The following is a 27,508-nucleotide window of genomic DNA, read 5'->3' as shown; positions in this document are numbered from 1 at the left end:
TAATAATTATTTTATATTACATACTATATTCATCCTTTCAGTATCTTTGAAGGACTGGGTTAAAAGCCAAGCCAGACAGAACATCTCTCTTACAATGCTGTGTTTTCCTCCCTAACTTGATTTCTCTATCTGACTATAATGTGTTTATGTCTGTATGTATTCAAATAAGTGGATATCCATACTTCCTTGTACCAAAGCAAATTATAAAAAGGAATAGCAGAAATACATTTTTCTGATTTTAGTTTTGCCTTCCGTCTTCAGGTGTTTCAGCCTCGGACACCATCAGCCCCGGCAGAGGCAGGTCCGGGCGGAGTCGTGGGCGACCCAAGGGATCAGGAGGCGGGGCTAAGTCTGGCGGGAAAGGACGTGGGCGCAAGTCGACAGCGGGCAGTGCGGCAGCTATGGCAGGAGCGATGGCTGGTGCGGCAGCTGCATCTGCAGCAGCTTATGCTGCTTATGGTTACAGTGTGTCTAAAGGTTTGTGAATGTTGCTCGTCTGCACGGCAATCAAAAAGGAAGAACTTACATGCTTCTATATGTCCTTAATTTACATGTTAGCACATTTGTTGGTCAAACATCTCTGATGGCTGTTGACTTCGGTAGAAGGAATGACTTCTCCTTAGCCTGGTTTCAAGTGTTCTTCTCCATTGTTTCACATTTTGGGTGTTTTCAGATAAACACATTTTGCCTCTAACTGTAATAAAAACAGGCTAAACTAAGCCTTGCTTCACTAAAAACAACTGGAGAGAAAGGGCAGGGCTTTGTTAGCTAACAGTGTTTGTCAACTACATAGCGCTGTGTCCAAATTCAATACTACATGCTCTCCATACCTAACCATTTTATACTTTTTACTATACATACCATAAATTCTCACATAAAAGCTGGTATTCAAATAAAATATATCAAGGGAGGTGGAAAGAACTGTAGCCTACAGCTCACACAGTACAAAAACAGTCGTGTTATACTCACCACTGCTGCTGCTCTGAGTTTTTAACAGATATAATGTTTTCATACTCATACTTTATACAAATTCTACTTGTTCCTTCTTTGCTGCGCTTCTGGTCGACGCTAAGCTACTGTCAACAAAACTCAACGCCTCCTGATGTTTTTTTCACATTAAAAGCCTTCCTATAGAAGGGAAGGCTGCAATACTTTTAATGTGATCTGGAGGACGTGTTGAGTTTCATTCATGGTAGCCTAACATCATTCGGGGGAAAAAGGCAAAGAAGCCTGACATTACTCATGCTGTACTGATGGAATTAGTGCTGTGGAAATATGACATAATACTGAAAGTATCAAGTTTTGAGTTTGCATTAGCTGAGGACCAGGGGAGATTATCAGTACAGGCCTGGTTCTCTTCGTTGCTGAGGTAAATAAAGGCCACTATTTGACAATTTACGGTCTCATATATTGTACACAATTGCATGCAGTATTGAACTGGGACACACTGGGACACACTGCTAGCTTCATTAGAGAGTAACCATGCCGATGTCTGTCCCTCCTCCCAGCAGGCCTCTCTGCGTCCAGCCCCTTGCAGCCTTCCCTGGGCCGGTCTGGCACCAGCCCCGCATTCAACCCCAGCAGAAGCTCCTCTCCCCAGGCCAAAGGAGGCTCCTCTGCCGTGAGCCCCAACAAACAGCTGGCCCACAGCCACCACCACAGCAGCCACGGTGCAGTCAGGAAGGGCAAGGGCCCCGGTGGTCCTGGGGCTCGATAATGCACTGTACACACATGAATGTGCCCTCACACACAAACAACTGTCTCAGTATGGAACACACACACACACACACAGATAACTGACCTACTCTCACTGTGATCCCTTCAGACGCCCTACGACTAGACTAATAAATAGGGAATACAGTATATATATATATATATATATATATATATATATAGTAATTGAGGCTCACTACGTGGAGGACCATGCTGTCTGCTGGCTCAGCAACTAAAAGGACCCTTTTCACACCTACACACACACACCCACACACACACAGACGTCATTTGAAGGTACAGTCCCTACCAGCCTCCACATTTCTTGGTTCACTTTTACTTTAATGTGTCCGAGTCAGTGGACAAAAGTCTGCCTTGAGTATTTTTTTGTTTTGCGTTGTGACAAGAGCATTTCCAAGTGTTTTTTGAGGAGACAAACCGTACTTTTCTACTCATGACAGGAAACTCGTTTGATTGGCTACCTAGCTGGGATGTTACAACAAAGAACCCACACATGTAGCGTAAAGGGCTTTCAAATCCTTGTGTTTTTGCTGAGGTTGCGGGGCAAAGGAGTTTCTGTCAAATGCACTGAGCCACGTCTTCCATTTGTCGGTCGCTATTGATCCTCACACATGTACATTAGGTTATTTAATTGTTCTGTAGATATGCTCAGTTCCAACTGGTGGACGATTCTGCATTTCACAGAGTTTAATGTGAACCCATACCTTACCAACCCACACTTTAAACAATATGTCTACAGCTTTTCTACTAAAGCTCTTATTTTTGTAATAAAGATGTGATTACCCATACCAACATGGCAGGTCTTAGCATTTTGAAAAATGTTTTGTCCATAAAATGTATTCCCGTACAGACTGAAATGAAAATCGATTTATATTTTTTTTTGTCCGATGGGGAAAAATGAATGAATGATGTAAAAATGATATTCCAAAATGAGGGGTACTGGTTGATCCGGCAACGCTGCTAACAGTAAATTTATGAATTCACTCCGATTATTTGGTTGTCTAATATTTAAGTTATTTGAGTTATGTTAAAAATGGGCAATTCGTGATAATTGCGAATGGGATATTCACCTGTAAAACAGTGTAAATTTGTACTGAAGCAATTTTTATTTTATAGAAATTGGGGGGGGGTTTGTGTGTGTGTGTGTGTGTGTGTGTGTGTGTGTGAGATGAGGAGTCTGTGGTTCTCTTTGATGTCATTTGATGTTTTAGGGGAAGGAAAAAAAGGTTTGCATCAGTGTCCTAAGTTGAGCACCACATCTGTTATAGGTTTGTTTGTTTTTGTGTTAATAGTGTGATTAAAGTATGTTCTATATTGATGTACATAATGATGAGAACGACATTTCCTCTGGCTTTTCCCTCATTTGCCTGTCTATTTTTATAGGTCATGTGTACATATGAAGAAATGCGTCTGCCATTTTACTAACAGGAGGAGCCAACTGAAAATAAAAGAGTGTTGAATCAGTCTCTTTGCTCATTTTGAATTCTTTTATGTTTTTGGGGTTCATGATACTTGTATTGAAACCCTCATTTTGTGGTCTTTGTGGCAACTATCCTGCAAAGTCTTCTCATGTTCTGTTTCTGTTTGTCCTGACATCCAATACACCTGCAATCTTAGATTAAGAACCTGAGATACAGTCACTGAAACTTGAAGGTCGTTCCAAATGTCTTCACCAAGTCTGTAAACTACAACCACATCACTTTGTATTCAGTTTACATTTTGAAATCACACAAAATACTACACACAGTTCTCTCTATATTAGACAGCATTCAAAAATAAGATTTCATTTGGAAGCCCTCCCTGTACACCCACAGGTCTTGCTCAAAGCATTCAAATATTACATTTAAACTCAACTGTAGTCTTTCCAGAAACAATGTCCCCGTCACTCGGGATAATCTACAGACCTCGCTGAGGGCAGTTTTCATTGGATCTACTTTCTATTGAAGAAATAGTCCCTGTGAAAACCATTTGCAGTGAGACCTCAGTAATTGGGACATTGTTTTTGGAAAGACATGTTGCTGCTTAGTTTTCCAAATTTGTTTAGTGCTTTGAGCAGGACAAATTACATTTCATTCTCCCCCATTAATTATATTGAGGATCGAGGTGGAAATCTCAAAGGCAGATATTTAAAACCCCGGTACCTAAAACTGAAGCTATCTGGCTCAATAGCACTATGAGTTTGTGTGAAAGATGGGGGTTTATTTTGTAATTTGGGTGAACTGACCCATTAACAAATACATCGTTTATAATGAAGTCCTGGCCTGAATAAACCGTACAGAAACAACCAAATCAAGGCACTGTAGTCGACATTTTGTGGTTTGCCATGGTGTGAGGGGTCAATACTCTGAAGTGCACCTGAATTCATGAGTATATTTTCACATGGTTTGGTGCGGGGCCAGTAAGATTTCATCTCAATGAGCACCTCAGCAGCATGTTCTTCCTGCTGCACTCTGACATGACCACGGAGCAGACTGTAAACACAGGACTTCCAGGTCTGGGCTGGTCTCGGCCAGTGATTATATAAGCCTCTGCACCTAGATAGACTCTTGACTTGAAACACATCCAAGGTACAAGCTGCTCCAGCCAATGTTTGGGAGTGTCCAATGTATGTTTGTATACTGTATGTGTGTGGTGTTCCAAAAGGCAGGTTTACGAGTTATCTGGATAAAGCTGCTGAGTACATTCTGCAACCCAGTCAAATCTGGACCAAGGACTAAAAAAAAAGAAATGACCTGTTCCAGGTTTTACTCAGGAAAGTTATCCATCTAACTAACTCAGTAAATGTGCTTCTTGGAACAAGTCTCAGGCTTTGTATGGTTGTCAAATGTGGCATGTGCATATGCAGTTGACATATCCCTATATAATAATATTTGTGTCCGTGGTTTCAGCCTTTTTAGCTTGTGACCATTGAAACAAATTAGTCTCCCTCAGAGGTAATGATTTTGGTGTTGATGTGTGGTGTGAACAGTTTCAACAGGAGTGATTTTTCCTTAACAGTTTAATTCAAATTATTTTTAAAGGCCTTATTTTTGCTCGTGTGATCCAAAGCTGTGAACTACATGCAAATACACAAATGCACGTTGGCTGGCACCAAGTTTGGAACGTACATGTTCTGAAGAAAACTTATCCCACATCAGCATTACAGTGAGGCACAAACAGAAGAGTTCTTAAAATGTTTTATTCATGATTGCCTTTAAACTGGATGGAAAAGTTGCCACAAGCCACTTTTTAAAAAAAAAAAAAAAAACAGGTGTAACCCTTCAAAAACACATCACAGCAGCCATTTTGGTGAATTGCAAACTGGTTCAACTACCACAATTAAATGCTATACCGTCTGAATGGACTGGATGGAATCTGAACTGTGCAAATAAATAAATAAAAAACATGAATGCACAGACATTTTCAGTCATGAACAATAAAGGGATCATACATTTTGTAAATGTACAAACATGCACCAGGTTTAACTTTACAATGTTAACGTGCTACACTTAATAGCATACTTCCCTTTTGTTATTACATCGGTAGCATTCAATGGATTCAAGTGAAGTTAGACTTAACATAAAACATATGTTGACTGCATGACAGGTGAAAAGCCTCATGTGTAGTGTATTCATCCACTATATAAGCTAGTGACAGAGGGTACGAGTTACTGGGCTGCTAACAGATAGGACGCCATGGTCAGTGCTGCCGCCTCGATGGAGAACAGGTGGTGGTCCTCCACGTGCGGGCAGCTGCTCCTCATGAACTTGGCCAGCTGGAGCAGATACTCCAGGTTGTGGCCCGTCTTCCCTGTGCACACAGCGATCTGGACGCCGATCTCCTCCGGGCTGGCAGGCCCCAGGTACAGGGGGTTGGCTGCGGTGGCGATGTACACCAGCGCCTGAACCGGGGACTGGTTCTCCCCCTCAGGGAAGAAATCCACCATCTTGGTGATGTAGCCACCACAGACCGTTTCGCGCACGTTGAGGTACTTCAGGGACTCCTCGACTTGAGAGCCTGTCACCTCAAACGCCACGCCCCAAGTGCTCGCCTGTGAGGGGAGGAAAACATGTGACGTTAGTGCAAAGTGGGGGTTACACTGAAGTTTCTTAAGCCTGGAAACTCCACTGCAGTTTCTACAGCATCACTGGCAAACCAATAGGATGTAGGGCTTTCCACTTACGTCATCATCTTCGATCAGCGTCACCACTCTTCCGGGCTGCAAGGAGAGGAAGAGAAATGGGGTCACGTCATGGACAACGCCTGGTGCAGTGAGAGCCACGCAGTTCACAAACAGCAGCGAGTCAACGTGCCAACACAAGCAAACTGACAAACAAAGTAAGCACAAACATTAAGCATCTTACCAACTTGTCGTTCCCGCGATGGAAGTTGTCTCCGTGCCAGAATCGTCTCTTGTAGCCTTGAATGTGACCGACCTCTCTCCTCTTATACTTGAAGTCAGGCTTCCACACCAGTGACCCGTACCCGAAGATCCACAGGCTGGTCTTCCCGGCGACGATGTCTTGAGGCTTCATTTTGATCGATAACTTTAGTGTTGACGACGTTCGGATGAATCGATGGATCACTCGTTCAAATTCGATGCGACTAGCTAAGGTGACTAGCTAGCTAGCGTTAGCTTCCTCCGGTCCAGGAGCAGTGGTACCGGCTGACTCGCAGGTATACCGCGGACGGTATTTGAGCCCAACTGCTTGGCAGTTGCGAAGATGGAATTTCGCACTTGATTTTGCCTTGCACTATGCATTGCCGTTGCATTAGAGGTGCCGCATTATGCCTTAAAAATCCATGGCAGCCGCTTTGGCCTTCTAGTCGACGGGGAAAAAAACAAAAACCGCTTTGGCCAGCTGATTCGCTGGCCGGTGACACTACTAATTTAAAGCTAACGAATGAAAAGATCGAGGTTTGATTTAGTGATGTTGGCCTTTTCAAACGCGTCGCTGTTAATCTTCTCCCGGGCCAAGCAGCTGCGGTGATTTTAAGCGTTTCCCCGATAACATGGCGCAGAGGCGCTCACGTATTTATATAGTCCAGAGCAGCTGGGCGATTCCATGCCAGAGCTTTTAACCAATAATATGTAAGGAAGACTTGTTCTCGATCCCATTTTACCAAATCACATGTCGGTGCGCCGAACAAGGCGGGACATTAAACCAAACCGGTTACCCTATTGGCTCACATTTGACTTGAGACGCGCAGCCATCTTTCAACGTGATTGGCCGATGAACTGTAACTCCAACTGATTCAATTTCTGATTGGTCGCCTGTGTTGTCAGTCTCTGAATATATTTCCATATGGTTCAGACTTGATCTGGCTGATGCAACTTCCCACAGCATTTCAGGGCTATAGTAGCAACCAGGCAACATTCCAAGACGTTGCATCAGGCTTGACCTGGGAGAGAGAGAGGCCTAAATAAGGCAATGTGTTTTATTTCACAAGATATGCCACAAAGGAAACAATATAACATTACATGAAGTTAAACATAACACAAATTATATAAATCATTCTGCCTAGGGGAATGACCTGAACACAGTATGGATGGAAATCACTCTTGACATGTGAGTTAATAAGCACCCTACATGGATGTTTAAATGAGCTGGGACAAGTGAGGGCTGTGATTCAGTCCCACAGCCTAAAGATCCAATGGCAAGACAAAGGTCACTGAGGATCAGCCCTCTGGAACCAGGCAGAAAAACGTGTTGAAGGGAGGTGGACAGGTACTTTTCTTTTCAAATTTGCTGTGTTGTGTATAATCACAGGTTTGTTTTTGTAGACACTTCGAGCAGGTAGGGTCATTTTGACATGGCACATGTGGTTGGCTGGCTCACCAGTTGGTCAGTTTGTTATCATCAGAAATATTACTCTTGCGCAATTATTCCAACTTTGTAAACACACACACACACACAAGTCCCTTTTATATACACCTTACTCAACAAACATCTTGCGTTGGCAGCCAAATGCAGGCTCATAGACGGAATGGGTGATTTCTGAGTTTGATAATCACCCCAGGTTTAGACTGTGTGTGGGACAACCTATGAACATTTCTTATAAACCAAATACTTGACAAAATAAAGATAGCAAGAGATAGGAAGGGATATAAGGAATGAAAACTGCCAGAACACTGCCCACAGCAGAGTCACAACAAGAGAAAAGGATGATCAGAAAGATGGAAGACCTGATCAAATGCACAAAAATGCCCACTGCTCCTGCTGGATCTGATATACTGTAATAGCAGAGGCTCATCTGTGCTCAATAGATAGATTATCTATAAATAGCTGGCATTATCTGCCTTGATAAGAGGCCAGACAACTGTATCAGCTCTTCATAAATCCAAAGCACCACACAATCCAGGCCTTTGAGCGACCCTGTGTCATGCACAAGCTTCCATCCCATTATGCTGCGGCCTTTCATGTCCATCCACTCCTCGAGCCTGCTGCCACAGTATCTCTGGGCTGCTCTAAGCACAGGCCACTAAAGGCCTCGGCTAAGCCATGCTGACAGCACTGCCTGAAATCTAATCTAGCACACTGATTCAATGTTTGGAGTCGGTTAATCAAATATTCACCTGTCTTTGCTGTCAAAGTAAAAGATTTGAAATAGATAATTGTTTCAAGCCCCAGACTTTGCCCATATATCCCCATGTTTCTGCTTTCCTGGCCCACAAGATATGAAGTATATGCAGACAAACAAGATAGACTGCATATGGTCAGTGGCATCTAAAAGTAGAATCCTACAGAATGTCACTGTACTTGCAAGAAAACATCCACAGCACAGATTTGTTTATGCTTCAGATTCAGTCTCAACTTCTTCTAGTAGATTGTCTCCATTATGTATTTCCGGTTGACCTTATGGGCTGCTGTCTTAATTATGTTGTTTTAAAACTTGAACTTGAGTATACCTGGGGTTTTACTTTGGCGTGCACTGACCACTTATTTCCTGTGTGTGGGTTTCTTACTGACACCTAGTGTTAATTAATGAGACGACCAAGAGTGCAGTGCAAGGCGAGGTTACAGAACAGTGAGTAACAGCATCATAATGTGTCAGTGTAGTCTGCCTACACATGTATGAGCAAAAACATGCACCGCCAGGAGCTAAATGAGGCTTTAAATTAAGCTTCCACATTCCTCATAAAGAGATGATTTTCCATTCATGACGTCAATATCACAGACTTCCCCCCTCAGAATAAATAGTGCCAATTGGCGTGTTTGTCTGCGCTTGTTTTGAGGTTGTTTTCCTGAAAAACCTGAAGTCATCTGTGCAGATTGAAGAAAGTGATGCGTGAGAAAAACTGTCGGCCCACGCCGGCATGTTCTGCATTTTTTTTTAATCAGGGAGGAAACAGGAACTGATGTCACCGGGTCACAAACAGGATGCTGTGATTATAACACAATGAAAATGCCTGGCCATGCTATGGAGACCCAGAGGCCAAAGAGCAAAGCCCTAGCATGTGTTTGCCACTGTGATCAAGTGTGAATGAGGGTGTGTGTGTCTGCTTAAAGGTGTGAGTATGATGGTGGTGGGAAGAAAGTTCTATCAGGCTGAGTCAGGTAACAGACCAAAGCGTTGGGGGGGGCTTTTAACTAGATGATTAATCGTTGTGATAACGTGTATGTTTTTCTTGAGCCAGGCCGGAAGCACCCTTTCCCAAACTTGTTTTTACGCACACACAAGCGCTTAGATGACGATGCCTAGGTCAACAGGCTAACAGGATGTGTGTGATGGAAAAGCCATCCAGATTCTCTGCCGAGCGTTGATTGCTGCTGATTAGGGGGTGTTGACTGTCGCAGGATTTGTGTTAACTGGAGGCAGGAGAGGTTTGCATTTATAATGCAGGATGACACATTTCCCCAAAATGGATTTTCAGACACACTGGAACTGCTCCATGGGTGATATCCCCTCAACATCAACGGATGGTGGCATGTTAAGAAGAAACTGTAGGGCACAATACACAAAAGACAAGAAGGGCTAAGGGCAATAAGACCAGACTGCTTGGATAAGTCAACTTTTCGAAAATAGAGATCTTGTTATTTATGTGGATTCATAGCAGATCCACTGGCTCCCATCTGGTTTCCCCTCCCCTCTGGTGACAGCCTCAGTGCCAGGCCCTCTCCCCAGCTTTATTTGCAGGGAACGGGTAGTGCAGAACCGGGCATTGAAATATTGCTCTTAACCCTGAAGGGGAGGCAGGCAGTTGGGGAGCCTGTAAGTGCTCGAGTGTGTGTTTTTTATGGGAAGAGGTCTGTGCACTCTGTGTGTCATGCACACGGGGCGAGAGGCCTGGCATATGCTGCTGTTTTTATGGCACTACAGACTCACTCTGTGCTCCCCCCACGGCATCTGTTTGGTTGGCTGTATGTGTGTGTGTGTGTGTACACGGACGCATGTGTGTGTGCGAGCATTATGAGGGGTGGGGTGAGGGGGGCGTTCCCCTTTGCCCTGCGCCTGGCTTTGTTTCGCCATTTCCAGCTTGAGGGGGTGGTATCCGTGGAAACGGATTTGAATTTCAAGCCAATTTAGGGCCGGAGAGAGAACGAGGGGTGGGTGAGCGGGGTGGGAGCCAAAGGCGTTTCCAGGAATTACTCGAAGTAGTGATGCTACAGGCAGGGGGCTTTATGTCTCTCTCAAATGTCCAAAACATTTAATATGATGTGTGAATGTAGGAGGGCAGCTGGATTTCATACTCATAAACCTGCTCACAATTTAAGACATCTAGCTGAGCAATATGGATAGAAACTGAGCACAGGATGAGATTTTTAAGATTCAACAATCTCCTCTTAAATTAAGCCCAGATACAAAAATAAATGAAAGACACATTGGATCATCATTTGTACTCAATTTCATTATTCAAAAACAACCTCAAAAATAATTTCCTTTTCCATTTACTGACATCAACTTATAAACAGTTTTCAAGGAAGTTTTATTCTTCAGAAGTTTGGTCCTTATAAATATGCATTATATACAAAATAATATTATAAAACATATAAAGAGCAGTGTGTCATATTTAAATTAAACTCTGGAAATAATCATTTAAAAAAATTACATTATTGGTTCTGTATTTTTGAAATTTATTATAGGCAGGCAGTGGTGTGACAGTCTTTTCTCCTTGTTTTGAGTCTCTTTGTTTTTCTCAGTCGGGTTGCATAAAGAAACACTTTTCTATGCAAACTTTTCCTTTCTCTTGGATCTTGCTGGCACAGCACTGACTATTGCGCTCCTGTGGTTTTCTCTTCCAATCCCTGTTGATTAAAAAGTTTTTTTCCCCCGATTTTATTTTTGTAGTGCAAAAGATCCAAGAACAGACAAGGGCACAAATTTAGCATTCAAACCCCCTCTTTTAAGGCTTCTAGTGAATTTGGGCTGCATACAATCTTCACCGTTGCATGGAAAAGTCCAACCAGTCATTTTCACGTGATTGACAGTTGAAGATTGGTTTCAGACATTCATAACTCTCAGTGTTTGTGAGGTTGGATTGTGACAGTGGGTGAGTTCACTCGTCTCGACCCTGAGTCTTGCATAGCAGGCGAAGATGGCAGGACTGAGTGTGTGTGTGTGTGTGTGTGTGTGTGTGTGTGTGTGTGTGTGGAAAGGGGGGTTGGGGGGCTGAAGGGGTCAAATCTTAGGCACCTTTTTTTTACTGATTGGTTGGCTGTCAAAGTCATCATGATTATCACACAAGGCCAGGTCAGATACGAGGGGGCAATGATCCACCTTCGCTTCCTTCTACTGTCCAGGATGGCCGAGATTATAAATTAATATTTCGCAGATGCTCTGTCAGTCTTCACACCTTGTGTAGTCAGTCTATTCGCCAGTCCGTTTAACCATTGTCACAACTGGGAGAGGTCCTTCACTGTACATGTTTTGCATACAAACACTCGGTCAACATAAAGTTTCTCAGTTCTGTTCTTTTTTTCTCGTTTTCGCAGAGCAGAGGTTTCTGCCCTCTCCAGTTCTCAAGTGTTCCAGAGCAGCAGTGGACATCTTAAACAATCTCCAGTCTCGTCTCAGCATTTGTAAACAATCCAGAATATTATATTCTGCCTCGATTGTGTCTTTTTCCTCGCTCCCTCGCCTTCAGACCCCTCACAGTTTATACCTGAGAGAAAAAGGAGAGGACAAAATTGTAGTACAAATACAATAATCCCAAAGCAAAAAACTCTCCTAAGTGTTTTCACAGCGCTTTTTGGAACTGTTACAGGTCACATGCTCCAGTATCAACATTATATTTTCCTTGGAAATGGACATCTTAAAAAATTCCACGAAATGCCACAGCAGTAAAACATAGCACCGTTGAGAACAAGCAGAGCCAAACATGTGTGAGGAATCAGTATAAGTTCGGACTTTAGGTCATCACGTGGCCAAGATAAAGAATAGCCAGTGTAATTTACAGAAACCAATAACTGGCAGTTGATTGGGCTTTCCCAAATACCAGAATACAGCCATTTTACAAAGAGCACCATCCCCTGTCAGTAATGAGGGATAGGGCACTTGGGACGACATGATGCATGTCAAGTGGAGGACCTGCGGATATGCTGATGAAGACGTGATTTTATTTGGCTTACCTCAGTTGCTATGACGCATTCCCTCCTCTCCTCCGCTATAACAAATACCGACTGGTACATGGAGTCTCTTGAGGAACATATCGTTGATATCCTACACTCTGGCTTTTCACTGCAAAACACAAATCACACTTTGTGTTAACACAAAGTAGAAGCACATGGCAGAGCTATGCATTAGGTGCGCATGTATACAGTGAGGCAGCAGGGAGGATAGGGGCAGTGTGCAGCAAAGCGATTGTCAAACATGTATGAACTGTGTAAATGTCGAATGTATGGTTTCCAAACTTGAAAAAAATGTCGGGTTGTTGGGTGAAACCCATTAACAGTAATTTCCACTCAGCAGGGATCCACATATAAACCACTGCATGAACTCAATAAATAGAGGAGACCTATGGGAATGTCCTACTACTTTGACACACATTATCATATGTGCACATGATAGTTTAGTACAAGCAGTGTGAATATGGTTCCTCTTACCTGTACATTCTACTCAAGGGCATTTTGTCCTCTAAACATTTGTCATAAATAAGACTTTTATCCTCTTGTGACTTGTCATCCTTGAACTCCTTCGAGTTAGAGTTGTAAGAGTCCAAGTGATAGTTTTTGTGGATAAAGTTCGATTTCTCTGAATCACAGTCCACCTCCAGGCCGATTTTCTGGTTGGTGTTTTTCAGCTGGGACTCTGGGATCAGGTTGTCTCTCTGAACGTTGGACAGGTTGTTCATAGTCTCTGTGTCGCCCCTCTCTCTTTGGGCCTGTCTGTGGATGTGCCTCAAAGCCAAGCCCACCATACACAACAGCACCAGCAGCGCCACCAGCCCCACAGCCAGGGAAACCGCCGCCCACTGGAAGCCATCTTGAATCTCTCTGTTGGTCACCGGAGAGGTGACGGCCGCGAAGAACTCACAGCGAGGCCCGGTGAAGCCTGACGCGCAGATGCAGGCTGCCGGAGGCTTGCCTGGCCCACCGCCCCCAGTGCAAAGACCCCCGTTGAGGCAGGGGTGAAGGGAGCACTCATCCAGGACTCTGTCGCAGTTGCGTCCGCCATAGCCTGCAGGACAGACGCAGGTGTAGTCGTTGATCCGGTCTTGGCAGGTGCCACCGTTGAGGCAGGGGTCACCGGCACACTCATTGATGTTGATTTCACAGCGCTGGCCAGTAAATCCTGCACGGCAGCTACACACACGCATGCCACCGTGGATCAGACACAGACCACCTGCAGAAGAGGAGGGGACGACGGTTAGTATCAACAAACACAGCTAACATTAGCATCCAAAATGACAGGCATCTCAACATCAAGGCATTTCAAAAGCAGAGAGAACGTGATCTCCATAAGCCTTCCCATGAGGCCCCTTCAGTTCACACATCTCCATCAAACCCAGTGTGACCACAGCACCGCGTATTGTTCTCCCAACACACACCAATCCCAGAGCCCTTCGTGTTTACAAGAAGACAGAAATCGAGCTGCGCTGGATATTTGTCCCCTTTCATCAACAACCGCGGTGAGCTGTGGCGACATTTACAAGCTGCTGCTCTGAGCTGCCGAGTGTTTATACGGAGGACAATAGACACCAAGTTCCCACCAATTCCTGTTGTTCCACACTGCTTCCAGTTGCAAGAATTTGAAGGGGGGGAGAAAGAGCGAGGGGAAGTTCAGAAAGGGGAGGAAGACTGTACCATTAGCGCAGGGAAGCGACGTGCACTTGTCCACTCTCTTCTCGCAGTTGAGTCCGGTGTAGCCGCGGGGACACTCGCACATGTAGCTGCGGCCATTGTCCTTCTCCCAGCATTTGCCACTGTGGAAACAGGGGGAGTCGGCGCACGTCAGCAGGCTGTGCTCACAGTGGGAGCCCTCGAAACCTTGGGGACATGTGCACATGTAGCCACTTTCCAAATTCTGGGGGAATGGAAAAAGAAAGGCAAAGTTGGACGGACAGCCAAAAGCTACAGAATTAGCCCAAAAAACAAAGTGTGAATACTAGAATATAAAAATGTTTCTAACTTACTGTGCATGTCCCTCCATTCCTGCAGGGGTTGCTGTCACACTCCTGCATCTCCAGCTCACAGTTGACCCCAGTGAAACCAGGCAGGCAAGTACACGTATAGCTGCCCTGTCCTGTGTTCATGCAGGTGGCGCCATTCACACAGGGATGGTGATGGGTGCAGAAGTTCAGATCTGGGGGAGAGAAGAGTGTTTGTTTACAGTGAGCCTGCCCAGGGGACAAAAAAAAAAGAAAAAAGCCATCTACCCCGGATGTGCGCAAAGCTATGAATGGAACACTTCAGAGGAAACCTAATTTACTAATGCTTTCAAGTTAATTCAAATGAAAACAACGCACAAGTAATATGAGAACATCTTCTAAAAAGGAACAGCAGCAGTGGTCCAAGTTGTGTGGTGTACCTTGGTCACATAATAGGCCTCCCCAGCCCTCCTGACAGTTACACTGCCATGGCAGCTGGCAGGTGCCATGCTTACAGGCCGGGTACTTCTTACACTCGTCACAGAATGTGCCTTGCCAGCCGTCTCTGCATCTGCAAAGTGTCAAAAATAGGTGTTTTGATTAATCTCTTATTCCTCATATTGAAGGTCTTCTATTTGTCATGAATAACATGTCTGAATCTGGTACTTAAAACTGCCAATGGCTATTTCTATTAAACATACAATCAGTCGACTCAGATTAAACAAGGGCAGACGTCTGTGCTTTACAGGCCTGTCACGGATTAGCTGGTGATTACATTAAGAAATCAGTCATCAATCATGTAACAAGACATTAATAGCTGCAGCACCGTTGGATACAATCATTAAATGCTCATATAAATCCATCATGAAAACATGAAAAATTAAAAGCGATTTTTTTCTTTTCAGAAGGCATGTGGTAAGTGCAAAGTGAAATCATGCCTCAGCACTGGTAACCTTATTACATAATTACAGTTATTACATACAAGCAACGTTGTTTTTTGTGTAACCATGGTGAATAATGATATAAGGCTTGTCTACATTACAAACTGGTGAATGCAGTAACTACAGGATAAACAAAGGTCGACGGGGGTAAAATCATCATGAAGGTATGTACAGTATATTAAGGATAAATAATGATAATGTAAAAATATATATGTTGAAATATGGCTTTAAACATTCCTGGCAGCGAGCCAACAGTCAAAGCATTTTTCTCATTTCTCATGAATATCTATTTCTCAGCACAGTCCGCAGCAAACTTGTCAGACCATGAGATCGGGGGGGGGGGGACTTAAGATGTACTTTTAAGGTTCCAACATTTTTTTTTTTTTGCTGAGTGAGCAGAGGCACGGCCATGCAGCTTTACAGAGTTGTGTATCTGAAGGGGTTTAACCTCAATTTGGGTCAGTTTTAGCGGTGGGAATGATGGATTTGTCTCTGAAAAAGAGGGCAAAATAGGATTCAGGAGGAATTTCTCACAGCGAGTGGGTGAGTGTGTGAATTATCCTTGCTGGTGAGTGAGTGAGTGAGTGAGTGAGTGAGTGGGACTGGGTAGTGACAAGAAAGGAACATGGGAAGCAGGGAAGCCAGTGAGTGACGCAGGGAGGCGAGAGAGGGAATAAACTGAAATGTTGTTGATTTTGGAGAACTTCAACCTCCCTTGATAAATGATATGGACAGAATAACCTATGTGGGTCTTCAAAGGATGAAATATCCCGTTCTGATTAGCCGTATATAAACACAATATATAGGAGAAAGAGCTGCTGATGTTAACACGACACTGAACTTGAAAATGAAAATTGGTTTTAGAGAAACATGACCAAAGCACGTGGATGTAGCTCGCACTGTTCCCATATGTGTTCCTTCCTACTCAACAGCCGACACCAATTTCAACACTTCATAATTATTAATACTTACACACACTCGCCAGGTTTGGAGCAGTTTCCGTTCCTCTCGCTGCAGCCTTCCAGACAGATCGCTAAAGCAGAGAGAAAAACACAAGCATGCAGTCAGTCTGCTGCTCTTTTTTGTTGTTGTTGCTATGTGCTCCCACCTGGTTGTTTTAACTGTGCCTGGTGATGTGCACAATGTATCAAAAACTGAATAAGTTACACAATTTTCAAACTGTTAAAAACAATAAGAAGTAACTAAAACTCTATACAATAACACTGTAGGACTCTATAACAACAACCGAGGCTACAGAGACCTAATTTAGTAGCCAACTGTGGGCCTTTATGTTGAAGTACATGAGGCCTAAATCTGTCTCAACTTTCCTTGGAAGCCTCCATTTCATCTAAACCTGTCCGCCACGCCCCCAGCTGCCAACCGGTCGAGGGTCTGTTTGTCCTGTTTCAAGTGTACCGGTCTTGCATGACACTGACTCGCAGGACAACATATCAGGCGGCTGACGGTAAGCGGCCGGTTTAGTCCAGAGCAGATGCTTGCTCTCAATAGCAGACAGCTGTCACTATTGTTGTTTGTGGTCTGCCAGAACCATATTTGCAGCTGCCACTACCGCGCGACCAACAATGGAAGGGACTAAAACATCGGTGGCGCGTGGCGGATAATAATGCCGCGATTAACCTTGGCGCGTGCAGTCGGCCGGGCTCCTCCTATCAATGCCCGCGCATCCCCCGCCCGCGTGCGGATTATGTTACCGGGCACGCGCGGTACAGTAGCCTACTACAAAAAAAATCTGTTTATTTTATAAACACAAACTCTCAGTTCTAACTTGGATGTGACTTCCTTTAGACACAAACTGTTACCCAGGTAAATGTACTTTATTTTACATTATCGTGCACAGGTTAGCTAATCTGCATATTGACAAGCTAAAGGAAATGATCATTTAGCCCTTACAGCTGTGTTCATTAGCCATTTGTTTACAGTTTAATTAGCATATTATTTCCCTACTGTTTGCATATCGTTATCTAAACTTTACAACATGTATTTCTGCTTTATTTTGCTTTCTTCAACCCTGTAAAACTCGCAGGCCCAAATGACCAGGCTTGTTTGAATTGATGCATGGGAGTGTGTGTGTGTGTGCGTGTGTGTGTGTGTGTGTGTGTGTGTGTGTGTGTGGAGGGGGTTATAGTGTCTAAAAGATGCCCAATCTATCTTTCTCATGTATATTTTCTGTAGTCACCGGACGATTGATGTGCCTGTAATTGCAACACGTGAGCCCATCTGGTTAGAATTTGGCGCCACAGTCAAAATAGCACACGCCAATTTCTCTTTCACCACCACCAAGTGACATGGATGACAGATCCGCTGTCACCCATGTGGCCGCGTATCCAGCACATGGTAACTATTACTCTCACGGGTGCCTCCTTCCAATCTACTCTTTGATTAATTTGTTTTGGTGAGAAAGGCCCCTTGGTATTGTGGAGCCAAATGGCATCAGGCCTCCTCATAGGGCCCATTCAGAGCTGTCCAAGACATGGGAGTGTTGGTCTATGATTTGGCCAAGTGGGTTCGCACAAGTATAATGTGCCTGTTGTCATGCTAAGCCGTCTGTCCCTCACAAACCCGCAACCAATTACACTTCGGAATGATATGATTACAAATTATATGATCTCTGAAAAATGCACTCCACATCAAAATTGCCTGTCAGACGTGCCAGACATCATTACGTCATGTCTCGTTATACTCAACATCTTGTGGCCTTAATGATGATGACCTATGGGGTATCTTGCAACTTAATGACTACTGATATCTGGAACTTGTGCCTGCTCATAAATCTGTTTTCTCTCTAGGACCTAAACCATAATGACGAAGGGCAAAGGCCATCCACCGTGGAGAGACCTCGCAGAAGTAGCAACTCTGTTAAGGTAAGGACGGTCCACCAAATCCTGCAAAGAGTTCTTATCATGACTGAAACGATATCTAGAAGTCATTTTCAAACATTCTGGATAAACGGCCATGTTAAATATAAAAACACAGAACTACGAAACTCCAGTGTCACCGGACAGACATGCTAAAAGAGAGCAAGACCAGACTTCTGATGTCCAGTAAATCAGCCAGGAGTGAACCGGTCTAATAGAAGATATTTGGTTGATTGCTTACGTTCTTCGCAGTATTTTCCCTTCCAGCCAGGCAGACAGGATAACTGTCCGTCACGGTTGCAGGTGTAGTGGCCAAATCGGTCGTCCCTGGGTGTGCACTTTTTGGAACAACTCTCTCCGTAGTAACTTTCGTTGCAGACAAACCGGTAAGAATATCTGAGCTCTGTCTGCTTTCCGGTCTGCATGTCCTGAGACCAGTCAGTTCCTACACCCAGCTGTCTTTGGATGGCAAAAAAGCTAATCAAAAAGTCTGGGTCGCTGGTATCTGAAAGAGGCAAAAAAGAGAAAGAGGAGAAAGTCAGAATTAATGTGGGATATCTAAGCTTGTTTATGTCCTGGGATGATTATGGTTTTATGTCAAGGACTGCATCATAAATGGCTTGAGGGTTCAAAAGTCATTCACTTTCGTTTTAACAATCTGCCCAGCACCAAGCTGCATCCCTTATCAAATCCCATACAGCTTAGATGAAAGATAAACTCAGGTTGAAATGTCCTCCTTTCTTTCCGTCAGCAAAAACATTCCCAGGCCCAGTCCCCTCTTCCAAAGGGCGGAACAGAGTAAGGTGTAAAATACAGGAAGATGTAGTCAGGGGTTTTTGGCAGGCACTGAGTATTCTCACCAAAGCCCACAGCTCTTTCCCACGCCAAAAATAAACCAGAGGAAGTTCAATTGTATTGGGTATAAGAATGAAAAAGGTGTTCTGAAGTTCATAACAAAGGAGTGAATAGGCGTGAAAATGGTGTGAAATTGTTTAACAATTAACAAGAGGTGGAGAGGAACATGTTGAATGACTGAGCTGTATTTAATAGCCTAAATGTTGCCTTTTGTGCAAAAAAAAAAAAAAGGTAAACTAGTTGGAGAGCCTCATGAGTTAAATGTACAGACAGAGCTCCCTCCTGTGGTAACAAAATGTTGCACTTACCTACAGGTAGATTTCCATAAGGTGAATGCCAGGCTTCAATTATTAATGAAAACGACCCCTGAGGAGAAAAACACATGCAGATAATTAATATCCATTTTACTTAATTTTTTTTTTTTTTACAGAGCTCATCATTTAGGGAGGAAAGTTTCTTTTTCTATTGCATTTAATTGACTGCTGGTTGTTGAAAAGAGCTATTTCAATTACACTCAAGGCTTCCTGCAGAATTGTGTGTTACAGTGATCATTGCACGGCCGACGTCGTGGCAGTCCAATCTGTTTTGTCGGCAGAGTATTACCTAATGATATGGATTAGATGAGCTGACCAATAACCGGCGCGCTCCCAAAATGCATAGCAGCTCCCTTGAAACAACATAACAGCCGCCGCTGTGATAAAAGACATGAAAGTGGACGCACTGCCCCACGCTCTTACCGGCCACCCGAAGTTGAACGGTATTTGAATCGGCCTCGGTAAAGTGCCACTGTCCCTGGCGCTGAAAGAGTTCGTCCCCAGCACCGCTGTCATTGTACTCCCAAAGATGCAGTCACCTGGCGAGACCACAGCCTGATAGTTCTTCAAGCAAATCCTAAAATAAGTCCTGCAGTTGGGTTTGCACGCGTTCCCATTTGCCAGCAAACCTTTGTGGTTTTTAAATTCGTGGAGATCGAGCTCAAAAACACCGGAGCCACATACCTAAAAGAGAAGGAAATAAGATTTAGGAGAACGTCGGTGCGGTTACATATAGCTTAAAAACATGAAAACCACTGGCTCTCCATCTGTCAGGACCACCGGGGAGGGGTGGAGGTTGGGGGGGTGTAGCTATTATCCTCCTTCATACCTGTGATATCAACGTGGTGCTGAATGCGATGGTAAAGGTGAACCAGGCTGCCATCCTTCTCGCTTCTCCAGGGCAGCCGCGTCACCAGCCAATAAAGCAGCAAAAAACCTTCCTATTCCAAAGTATTTACACCGAGGTAAACAAATGGAAAAAAAAAAATCTCTGAAACACGTATAAATCCTTCTTCACTCCCAGGGAGTTCTCCCGTAGCTCCTTGTTGCTGTGCGTCAAAAAAAGAAAGCGTCCAGAGAAAAAGCGTTTCCAATCTCTCCCAAGTTATCCAAAGGTGAGGGAAGACCAATATCCACAGCTGGGCCTCTCTCTGTCAGCAGGCGTCCGCTCCTTTGCGTGCTACTGTACTCCACAATGGTCACTCCGCTGCGTGTGCGCTGCTAAGGGCTTGTTTTGGTGCTGAACTTGGTGCGTCAGTGCGCCGCGGACGTTCACCACTCGCCTTATTACTCGTGAATGAACCGTGCTGCGTCTCCTCCCAGATATATAGACTTGCACTGCGCTGCTCATTACATAAACTGTCAATCACCCACCACTGACACCGCCCACCTCCACATATTCAGCCCCCTTCCCTTCCAACCCAACAACAATTATCCAGATTTAATACCCACTGGCACTGTGCTGACTGACCACCGTGGACACTGGGCGATTATTAACAAGCCCTAACATCTGTTGACTTATTTTTAGCGCACAATACGCCGGACGCACATTCACACATTATGGACAGTGAGTGAGGACAATGAAGGAGAGAACCCGAAACCTATGAGGATAGAAAGCAGGAATTCAATTACTGCCTCACTCCTTGCACCCTTTTGCCCTCGGTTCCACTCAAGTGCACGCTTAATTAGCCCGCACTACAGCGTTGGAGCCGCGCGCACTATTTCCTCTCAGACCCCTCCACTCTCTGTGGGGTCACGAGTGTCTCTCCCCCGGGCTGCATCAAAAACAATAAGACTAGAAATGCGATTGAAAGGAGAAATCTCTCCAGCATTTTTAAAAAAAAAATTGCTGTTGAAATTCACTTTCTTTACTGTTTTCTTTTTTTAGACATTTAGAAGCAAAACAGACCCACGTGATACCAGATACAATATTCAAGACAAATGTCCTGATTCACCTGAATCAACCTAAAACATGTGTCTTTTACATATCAAATTCTCCTTAACTCTAATACAAATACAGTTTCCTGTTACGCACAGACACACAGGCCTACAATGTGTCCAGTGTCACATTTTTTCCTACCATGTTATTGTGGGTGTGTTTCATCTTGTTGGTGGCGTGTGCCCCTTCATGCCCACCCATGCGTTTTACGGTTTAGTGGCGGCGTGCCTCCTATTGTTGCGACGCGTGTCCCTCTCTCGCCCTCATGCGGGTGTAATGTGCGGGACGTGAGACATAACTATTCAGCTGTATGCAAATGAGCCCTCTCTCTCTCTCTCTCTCTCTCTGACACACACACACAATCACCTGCATCCGTAAAATTGGTTTATTCTTCCCCGTAGCCTTTAACAGCTAATGAATGTCACATGGGCCCGCGCGCAGCGAGGTTTCCCAGGATTGAGATAAAAGATTTAATTTGATTGCCTGAAATTGATGCGCGCAACTAATAAAGTGACAATTCCTCCCTCCCTAAATCAGTGTGCCACGATGACAAATAACTTTACACACTCTTAAATATTGAAGGAGGCTATTAAATCTGCTAAAATGATTAATTAAATAAGTCCCTCTGTATATACCCTCTTAAATGAATTCATTCAATTGTACTCACATTAATATAAGGCGGAGCGACCCAGAAGGAAATAGTCATAAAGATATTAAAGTAGAAATCAAAGAAATTCTATATAATCAAATGTGTGGTTGGGTGTTTGAATTGTATGACTATGTGGCGAATAATCGCTTTCCCTCCGTGTTTTTCCCTCTATGCGCGGGTTTGGTTTTTTGATCATGTGATTCGTTGTATTTGTTATTCGATCGCCCGTGTCTCTCTCATTTACCATCTGGTGGGAGACTGGCAGCCCCGACGCACCGTTTTGTATCGTCTGTTCACGGCGGGGACAAGCCAATTTTCTCCAACCTGTTCATCTCAATTCTGTTTGGCATCAGTCGTGCGTGTGTGAGGAAGAGCTACAGTAATCCTCTAATAACATTCAGAGGGATGTGTTATTTGCCATGTTGCAGAAACTGGAAATGTCACAAAATGTAATGCTGTGCACATGAAGAGGATACAGTAGGCTTCTGTATGATATGATAATAAGGTCACTGGAGACTTTATTAAGTACCAGAGCACTGAATAATACTGTCATTTTATTAGTGTTGTGAACTGTGCAGTTGTGCATCTAAATTTCCATGTTGAAGATACCTAAAAAGTAGCATACAATGATATAAAACCCCTGATCCATCCTAGTGAGAGAATTGCACAGCCACTCCTTTTACTAACACAGTTCTGCTTGAAGAAAAAAGCAAGTGTGTCTCACAAAGAAAGTTTTAACAGACATGCAAACTCTTATTGCTTTCTCTCCTCATGGTATGAATTATCTATGAATTCATGGCTGATATAATGCTGTAAAAACGATTGTTTCTTAAGAGAAAATAGTTCCGTCTGTGATTTTCCCCTGAACTCTACATGATCTCTGAATGTTTGTGTTTCATCTGATGTTCTCGTGTGGTGTAGCTGTGCGCCGCTGAGAGTGAAAATGGAAAGCATCTATATTTATTCAGTGTTTATATGAGGCAGACACAGTCGACGGGTTGAATGCTTGTCATATTGACACACCTGTTGTGTCTCCAGTGGGTCCACAGAGACACAATGGCATCGGCTCGGTGGGGCCGTATGCCATGCAGCTCCTCTCTGTGTCTATATGCCCCCGGCTGCTAATTCTGTTACTTGTTGACACTGCGTAATTCTTTGTGATTTAATGGAGTGAAATGACAAACAGAGTCTTTGGTAAAGTGCAGGCAGGTTTTGATACTCCCCATAGATTAACATTAGCATTATTCATCTGTGCTTGAGTTGTGATTCCAGGTTTGCCCACATTATTGCACCGTCTGTCCTACCAGTAATGGTTTCTAATGGGGAATATTACCTAAGCTTATCTCCTTTTTATAGCCTTGTCTCCAGTCCAGCCATCATGAAACTGCTATAAAAAAGGGTGACAATTGCAGTTTATAGGAGGTTTAACAGGTGAGCGCAGCTGATAACACAAAACTCTCTTCACTATGAAGGATAGTGAGTGACATGTGAGCCGTATGTTCTTTTCCACACAGCGGAAACTAACCACACACCAGCTTCACTTTGTCTTAATGCTGTCAAAGGGTCTCTGCTTTTATTATACTGCTTGCACTAGACACACATCTCACATATTGATTTACTTTAACAGCCTATTCGTCCAACGTGTTTTGTCAAAAATAAAATAGTTTAGGGTAAAGTAGTTGGGAATCATTTATTTGAATTATAGTGTGGGTGGAAAAATCAAAAGCAACTTTAAAGCACAGTTTATAAACTTTAAACACATGTCGCGTGATGTCTACAGTCCCAAACATTTCCAGTGGAGGAGCTGAGCTGCTGTCAACAGATGCTTTCTGTGGTTTTATTTATAACATGCCTCGCTGAAAAAGCATTGTATTATTACACTCTTATGCAATGCCAGGCAGCAACTGGAGCCTACAACAAACCAACTGCTCATACCGAGGCTATTTGGACCCATTCACTAAACCACAAGCTGGGACCCTGCATATATAAAGATGTCGCATCAAAGCTCTTTGCTTTCCAGCAACACAGCGGGATCCGACTGACCAGACTTTAGTTCATACTCTTCATCTGAAAGCTTTGATGTTTGCATGTGCGTGCACAAGCTTGTATGTGGGTGTCAGGGAAGATGAAGAAAGCATCTCGTCTCATGTCTCCTCTGCCTCCTCTGCTTCCTCTTGCCGTGTACTCTTCAGAGAGAAAACTTGTGGGTTTGCAGGGCCGCTCCAGATTGTTCCATCTGCTTGATGGATGCCTTTCCCAATTGTTTGTGCATTTGGGGGACGCTGTTCCTGTTCTCACCATTCTGGCCAGCTCTCATGAATAAACCGCGATCTCCTGACAAGGAAGCGTAAACAGGTTGATTGGTCAGAGAGTGAACTTGAGAATATCTATTGTTGCCACTGGAATGTGGAAAATGCTGCTGTATTAAATATGAAGCAAGAATGCCGCCATGACGTCAGTCTCTCATTTTATCCCCTTTTTTTATGAGTCATCTGAAAAAGGAGAGTGAAAGCTGCTGTATATGTGAACACATGCAACTTGACATGAATAACAAACTTTTAGACAAATATGAAAAACACCCTCTATCCTCAGACCCTTGATTATGATAACGGAAAAATAAAACTAACTGATGAAGAGATTCAACTGCGGCAGTCTTAAAACTAACTGGAACAGTGCCAGTCGGGTGTGATAAATATTCAGCAGTGCAGGTCCCAGAAATGCCCTGAGATATTTAAAAGGTTTAGCCGGTACGGAGTAGAGGAGGCAGGTAGTGGAGTCAAATACCACTTTGGACAATGTACAATATATTTGTCTGTTTGCATTACTCTTCTTTCATACTACATAATCTAATCTAATCTCATGTCCACGTAAGGCCGTAACACGCTCAGTTTTTGACTTTTAGGCCCAGAAGAAGAAAGTGACAGACCCTGACGTTGTCAGATAGCACATTCATTTAAAGCCGTGACAGTTTTTATATGTCTTAACTGCAGACATGACTCGGACGCACGTTGTGGAAAAGTAACAGAAGCCCAGCAGGTGAAATAGATTTAGACTTCACATCATGGGAATATGACAGCAGATTGAGTCGGCGCTCTGTACTACATGTCGGCCATATTTATCTGATCCTGGCCACCTGTTATATTGATCACAAGGCCCCGGCAATATTTGCTCTCCTTAATGCGGCTTATTTTTGAAGTCCAGCTGGGCTTCATCGTAAAAGTATTATAAATCTTGATTTAAGTGAAGGGAGGCCAATATGTTGTAGCAGATTGACAATGACGTCGGCAGTAAGACCAGAGGAGGAAGGTAGATTTATGACCTGCTCTTCAGAGGCACAGGTTCAGGTCCCGGCCATACGCCGGGTCCCTCTGAGCCACACCTGAAAGAGCTCCCTTAAAGAAGTCGCTGGTGACCTACATAAAAGAAGGTCAGAGAAAGTCAGTCATCAGATTGGAGCCTCTCTGGATTTCTCATTTGCTTCAGTTGCAGGTGAAGGAAGTGACCTGCAGAGGTCGAGTAGTTAAGATTTGTTGGCCTCTTTGATGAAAGCCAAGTGAATGTGGAAGTTAAATATTGTAAAGTGCTCTAAAACCTGAAGTCCTTTATGTTGATCTGATAAAAATGTTTCTAGTTTTCCCTTGTTGGGAGCCCACATAATAAAAGTCCTGCCATTTCAATTCAAGAAAATGAAATATACTGTATATAAATCCATGAATTTGTATTTTAATGCAAGTACAGAAGTTAGTTTGACCTGTTATTTACTAAAACAAGGAACAATTCTCAGGTTCATTAGTTTCCTATTGACATTTGGGCTTCACAGGAGCATAATGCCCCTTAAACCTCGTCTGTCTGCCTTGATAATGCTCTCCCCCATGCTCTGTTTTGGAACTTTCTTTTCCTTTCTCTGACTTTTCGGTGTTTACTACAAACAGCAGTGCACCAGCACTGACCTGGCCTTTTGACGAGTACACTGGCAACATGAACCAACAGGGCTGTTTAGCTGTGCCGCGAACTGCATGGAAGGTGTCGTCATCATCATCAAAACTCACCTTTTCTGAGAACATCATGATCTGGAGGAGGGGGGGGTCGAGGTCAACTAGACTAACTTCACATGGGGTACACACGGATGTTTTAAGGTTTAAGGTTAATGTTCAGTTTGGCAATGCAAAGCACAATAAGAGTTAGGCGAGAATTAACGTTGTCTTAGTTGTCAGGCTATACATAATGAATTGGATTTGAGTGTAACTGAAGAGGAGCTTTGCAAAATTCACTCAGCCCACTTTCAGTGAAAATCAAACCAAGTGCAGAGCACTCATGTAGTGATCTACTCATTGTAGAGAATTGTAAAAAAGTCTATCCCATTTTTATGGATTTAAATAAACTTGACGTTTCAATTGCAATCTTTTTCAAATTGAAAAATATGTGGTTTTTATGAAAATTGGTTAAAGTGGACTGAGAGAATTTTGGAAAACCCCTTTAAATTGGGTGCAGCATGCGGCTAAGTTAATGACACTTAGGGGGGATCATATTATGGGACCCAGGTGGAAATGATTCAGATCAAGTCAGGCACACAGGCTGTGATTACTGACATGATCTCAGAGTATATAGATTGTGTAAATTTGCTCCTCTCACCACACTTCAACTCTTGTAGCCATGGAAACACAGGCTATATAGGCTAAATTTAGTGGCAGCAGCTCCTGAAGTTGATAAAAGCATTGAATATCACTCACCATGAACAGAGAACCTTCATTATCCATTCAGATAAGTGGAAGGGACTCACACCACTCTCTGATAATGAATGCTCAGAATGAATTTATGAGCATCGAGAACATGCTGTAGTGATATTGATCATGTAGTGAATCAAAAATAACACAAGTTAACACCAAACTCAACCACAGTTACTCCTTGTTTTGCGTGTTTACTATAAGAAAATAAATAATTGGTCATATGATAAACATACTTTTAAAGCAAATTCATATGTGTTTACTTGTGTCCTTTTTAGCTTTAATTGTAGTTTTTCAAGAGTTCATATATCAGTCATTTAAAAATCAAATCAAACCACCCATAAGATGAGCAGCGAGCGAGAGAATCCACTACACAAATCCCTCCTCGGGCATAAATGTCCCAGCGGATTGGTGCCACAAATGCGAGTGTTTAGGAGTGAGAGTGAAGTGGGTGTACACAGTCTCTCCAAAGCCTTAACCACAATGAGATTAGTGTCAGTCGGCAGCATTAATCCCAATAGTCTCCCGGCAGCAGCACCAAGCTGGCCCACCGTTAGCCGAGGAAAACACCACGGGGAGACTGAAGGGAGTGGGCTGGGCGACTTAACCGAGTAATGGATTAATCAGATACAGCTAGAGGAGGAGGAGACGTCTTTCTGCATAATATGTGAAGCAAAACAAACGCTGGGATGTCAGGGGTACAATAGTGTCAGATGGGGCAGGATGAGTGATATCATGGAGGAAGGTTTGGTAAAATGCCGGTTTTTAATTAGGGTCCAGTTCTGAAGGGTGGGACCCTAAAATAGGCTTAACCAAATGGCCGTTTTGAGATGTGTGTCTGATCTGTGGCCTGGTGGTGTGGAGTGTTTTTTTGTTCCGCATCCTGGACGACGATTAGTCGATTATTGGATTGACAGAAAATTAATCAGCAAACTAATTTGATAATTGATTTGTTGTTTTCAAGCAAAAAT

General features: G+C 43.6%; 3 protein-coding genes across 3 annotated transcripts in view; 1 reads left to right on the top strand and 2 right to left on the bottom strand.

Annotated features, from left to right (window-relative positions):
• The window catches only part of ino80 (INO80 complex ATPase subunit), a 34,152-nt gene extending 30,957 nt beyond the window's left edge, over positions 1–3,195 (top strand). Inside the window, exons 34-35 of the mRNA XM_070925519.1 lie at positions 262–477; positions 1,509–3,195. Of these exons, the coding sequence (XP_070781620.1) occupies positions 262–477; positions 1,509–1,717 (425 nt within the window). The 3' untranslated portion in view covers positions 1,718–3,195. The remainder of the gene's footprint in view (positions 1–261; positions 478–1,508) is intronic.
• A 1,698-nt stretch (positions 3,196–4,893) lies between these two features.
• chac1 (ChaC, cation transport regulator homolog 1 (E. coli)) lies at positions 4,894–6,704 on the bottom strand. Its single transcript, XM_070925600.1, has 3 exons — positions 6,075–6,704; positions 5,894–5,929; positions 4,894–5,761 (listed from the first exon to the last, which is right to left on the bottom strand). The coding sequence occupies exons 1-3, from the start codon at positions 6,243–6,245 to the stop codon at positions 5,378–5,380; spliced, it is 591 nt and encodes a 196-aa protein (XP_070781701.1). The 5' UTR covers positions 6,246–6,704; the 3' UTR covers positions 4,894–5,377.
• Positions 6,705–10,588: 3,884 nt separating this feature from the next.
• dll4 (delta-like 4 (Drosophila)) lies at positions 10,589–20,470 on the bottom strand. Its single transcript, XM_070925447.1, has 11 exons — positions 20,055–20,470; positions 19,649–19,909; positions 19,220–19,277; positions 18,298–18,561; positions 16,153–16,213; positions 14,680–14,810; positions 14,285–14,454; positions 13,956–14,175; positions 12,756–13,494; positions 12,282–12,390; positions 10,589–11,815 (listed from the first exon to the last, which is right to left on the bottom strand). Exons 1-11 carry the CDS (start codon positions 20,106–20,108, stop codon positions 11,810–11,812), a joined length of 2,073 nt encoding a protein of 690 aa, XP_070781548.1. The 5' UTR covers positions 20,109–20,470; the 3' UTR covers positions 10,589–11,809.
• Positions 20,471–27,508: the final 7,038 nt, after the last annotated feature.

Source organism: Enoplosus armatus, chromosome 19, assembly GCF_043641665.1.
Source record: "Enoplosus armatus isolate fEnoArm2 chromosome 19, fEnoArm2.hap1, whole genome shotgun sequence".
NCBI lineage: Eukaryota > Metazoa > Chordata > Actinopteri > Centrarchiformes > Enoplosidae > Enoplosus > Enoplosus armatus.
This window is presented reverse-complemented; position numbering and strand designations above follow the sequence as displayed.

What these genes read in the sequence shown, in the direction of transcription:
- chac1 (XM_070925600.1), bottom strand. Translation starts at nt 6,245, where the DNA reads ATGAAGCCTCAAGACATCGTCGCCGGGAAGACCAGCCTGTGGATCTTC. An exon ending in ATCGCGGGAACGACAAGTTG is followed by an intron (nt 5,930 to 6,074) that starts GTAAGATGCTTA and finishes CTCTCCTTGCAG; the next exon opens with CCCGGAAGAGTGGTGACGCT. An exon ending in CGCTGATCGAAGATGATGAC is followed by an intron (nt 5,762 to 5,893) that starts GTAAGTGGAAAG and finishes CTCCCCTCACAG; the next exon opens with GCGAGCACTTGGGGCGTGGC.
- dll4 (XM_070925447.1), bottom strand. Translation starts at nt 20,108, where the DNA reads ATGGCAGCCTGGTTCACCTTTACCATCGCATTCAGCACCACGTTGATA. An exon ending in GCACCACGTTGATATCACAG is followed by an intron (nt 19,910 to 20,054) that starts GTATGAAGGAGG and finishes CTTCTCTTTTAG; the next exon opens with GTATGTGGCTCCGGTGTTTT. An exon ending in GTCGCTTCCCTGCGCTAATG is followed by an intron (nt 13,495 to 13,955) that starts GTACAGTCTTCC and finishes CCTCTTCTGCAG; the next exon opens with GTGGTCTGTGTCTGATCCAC.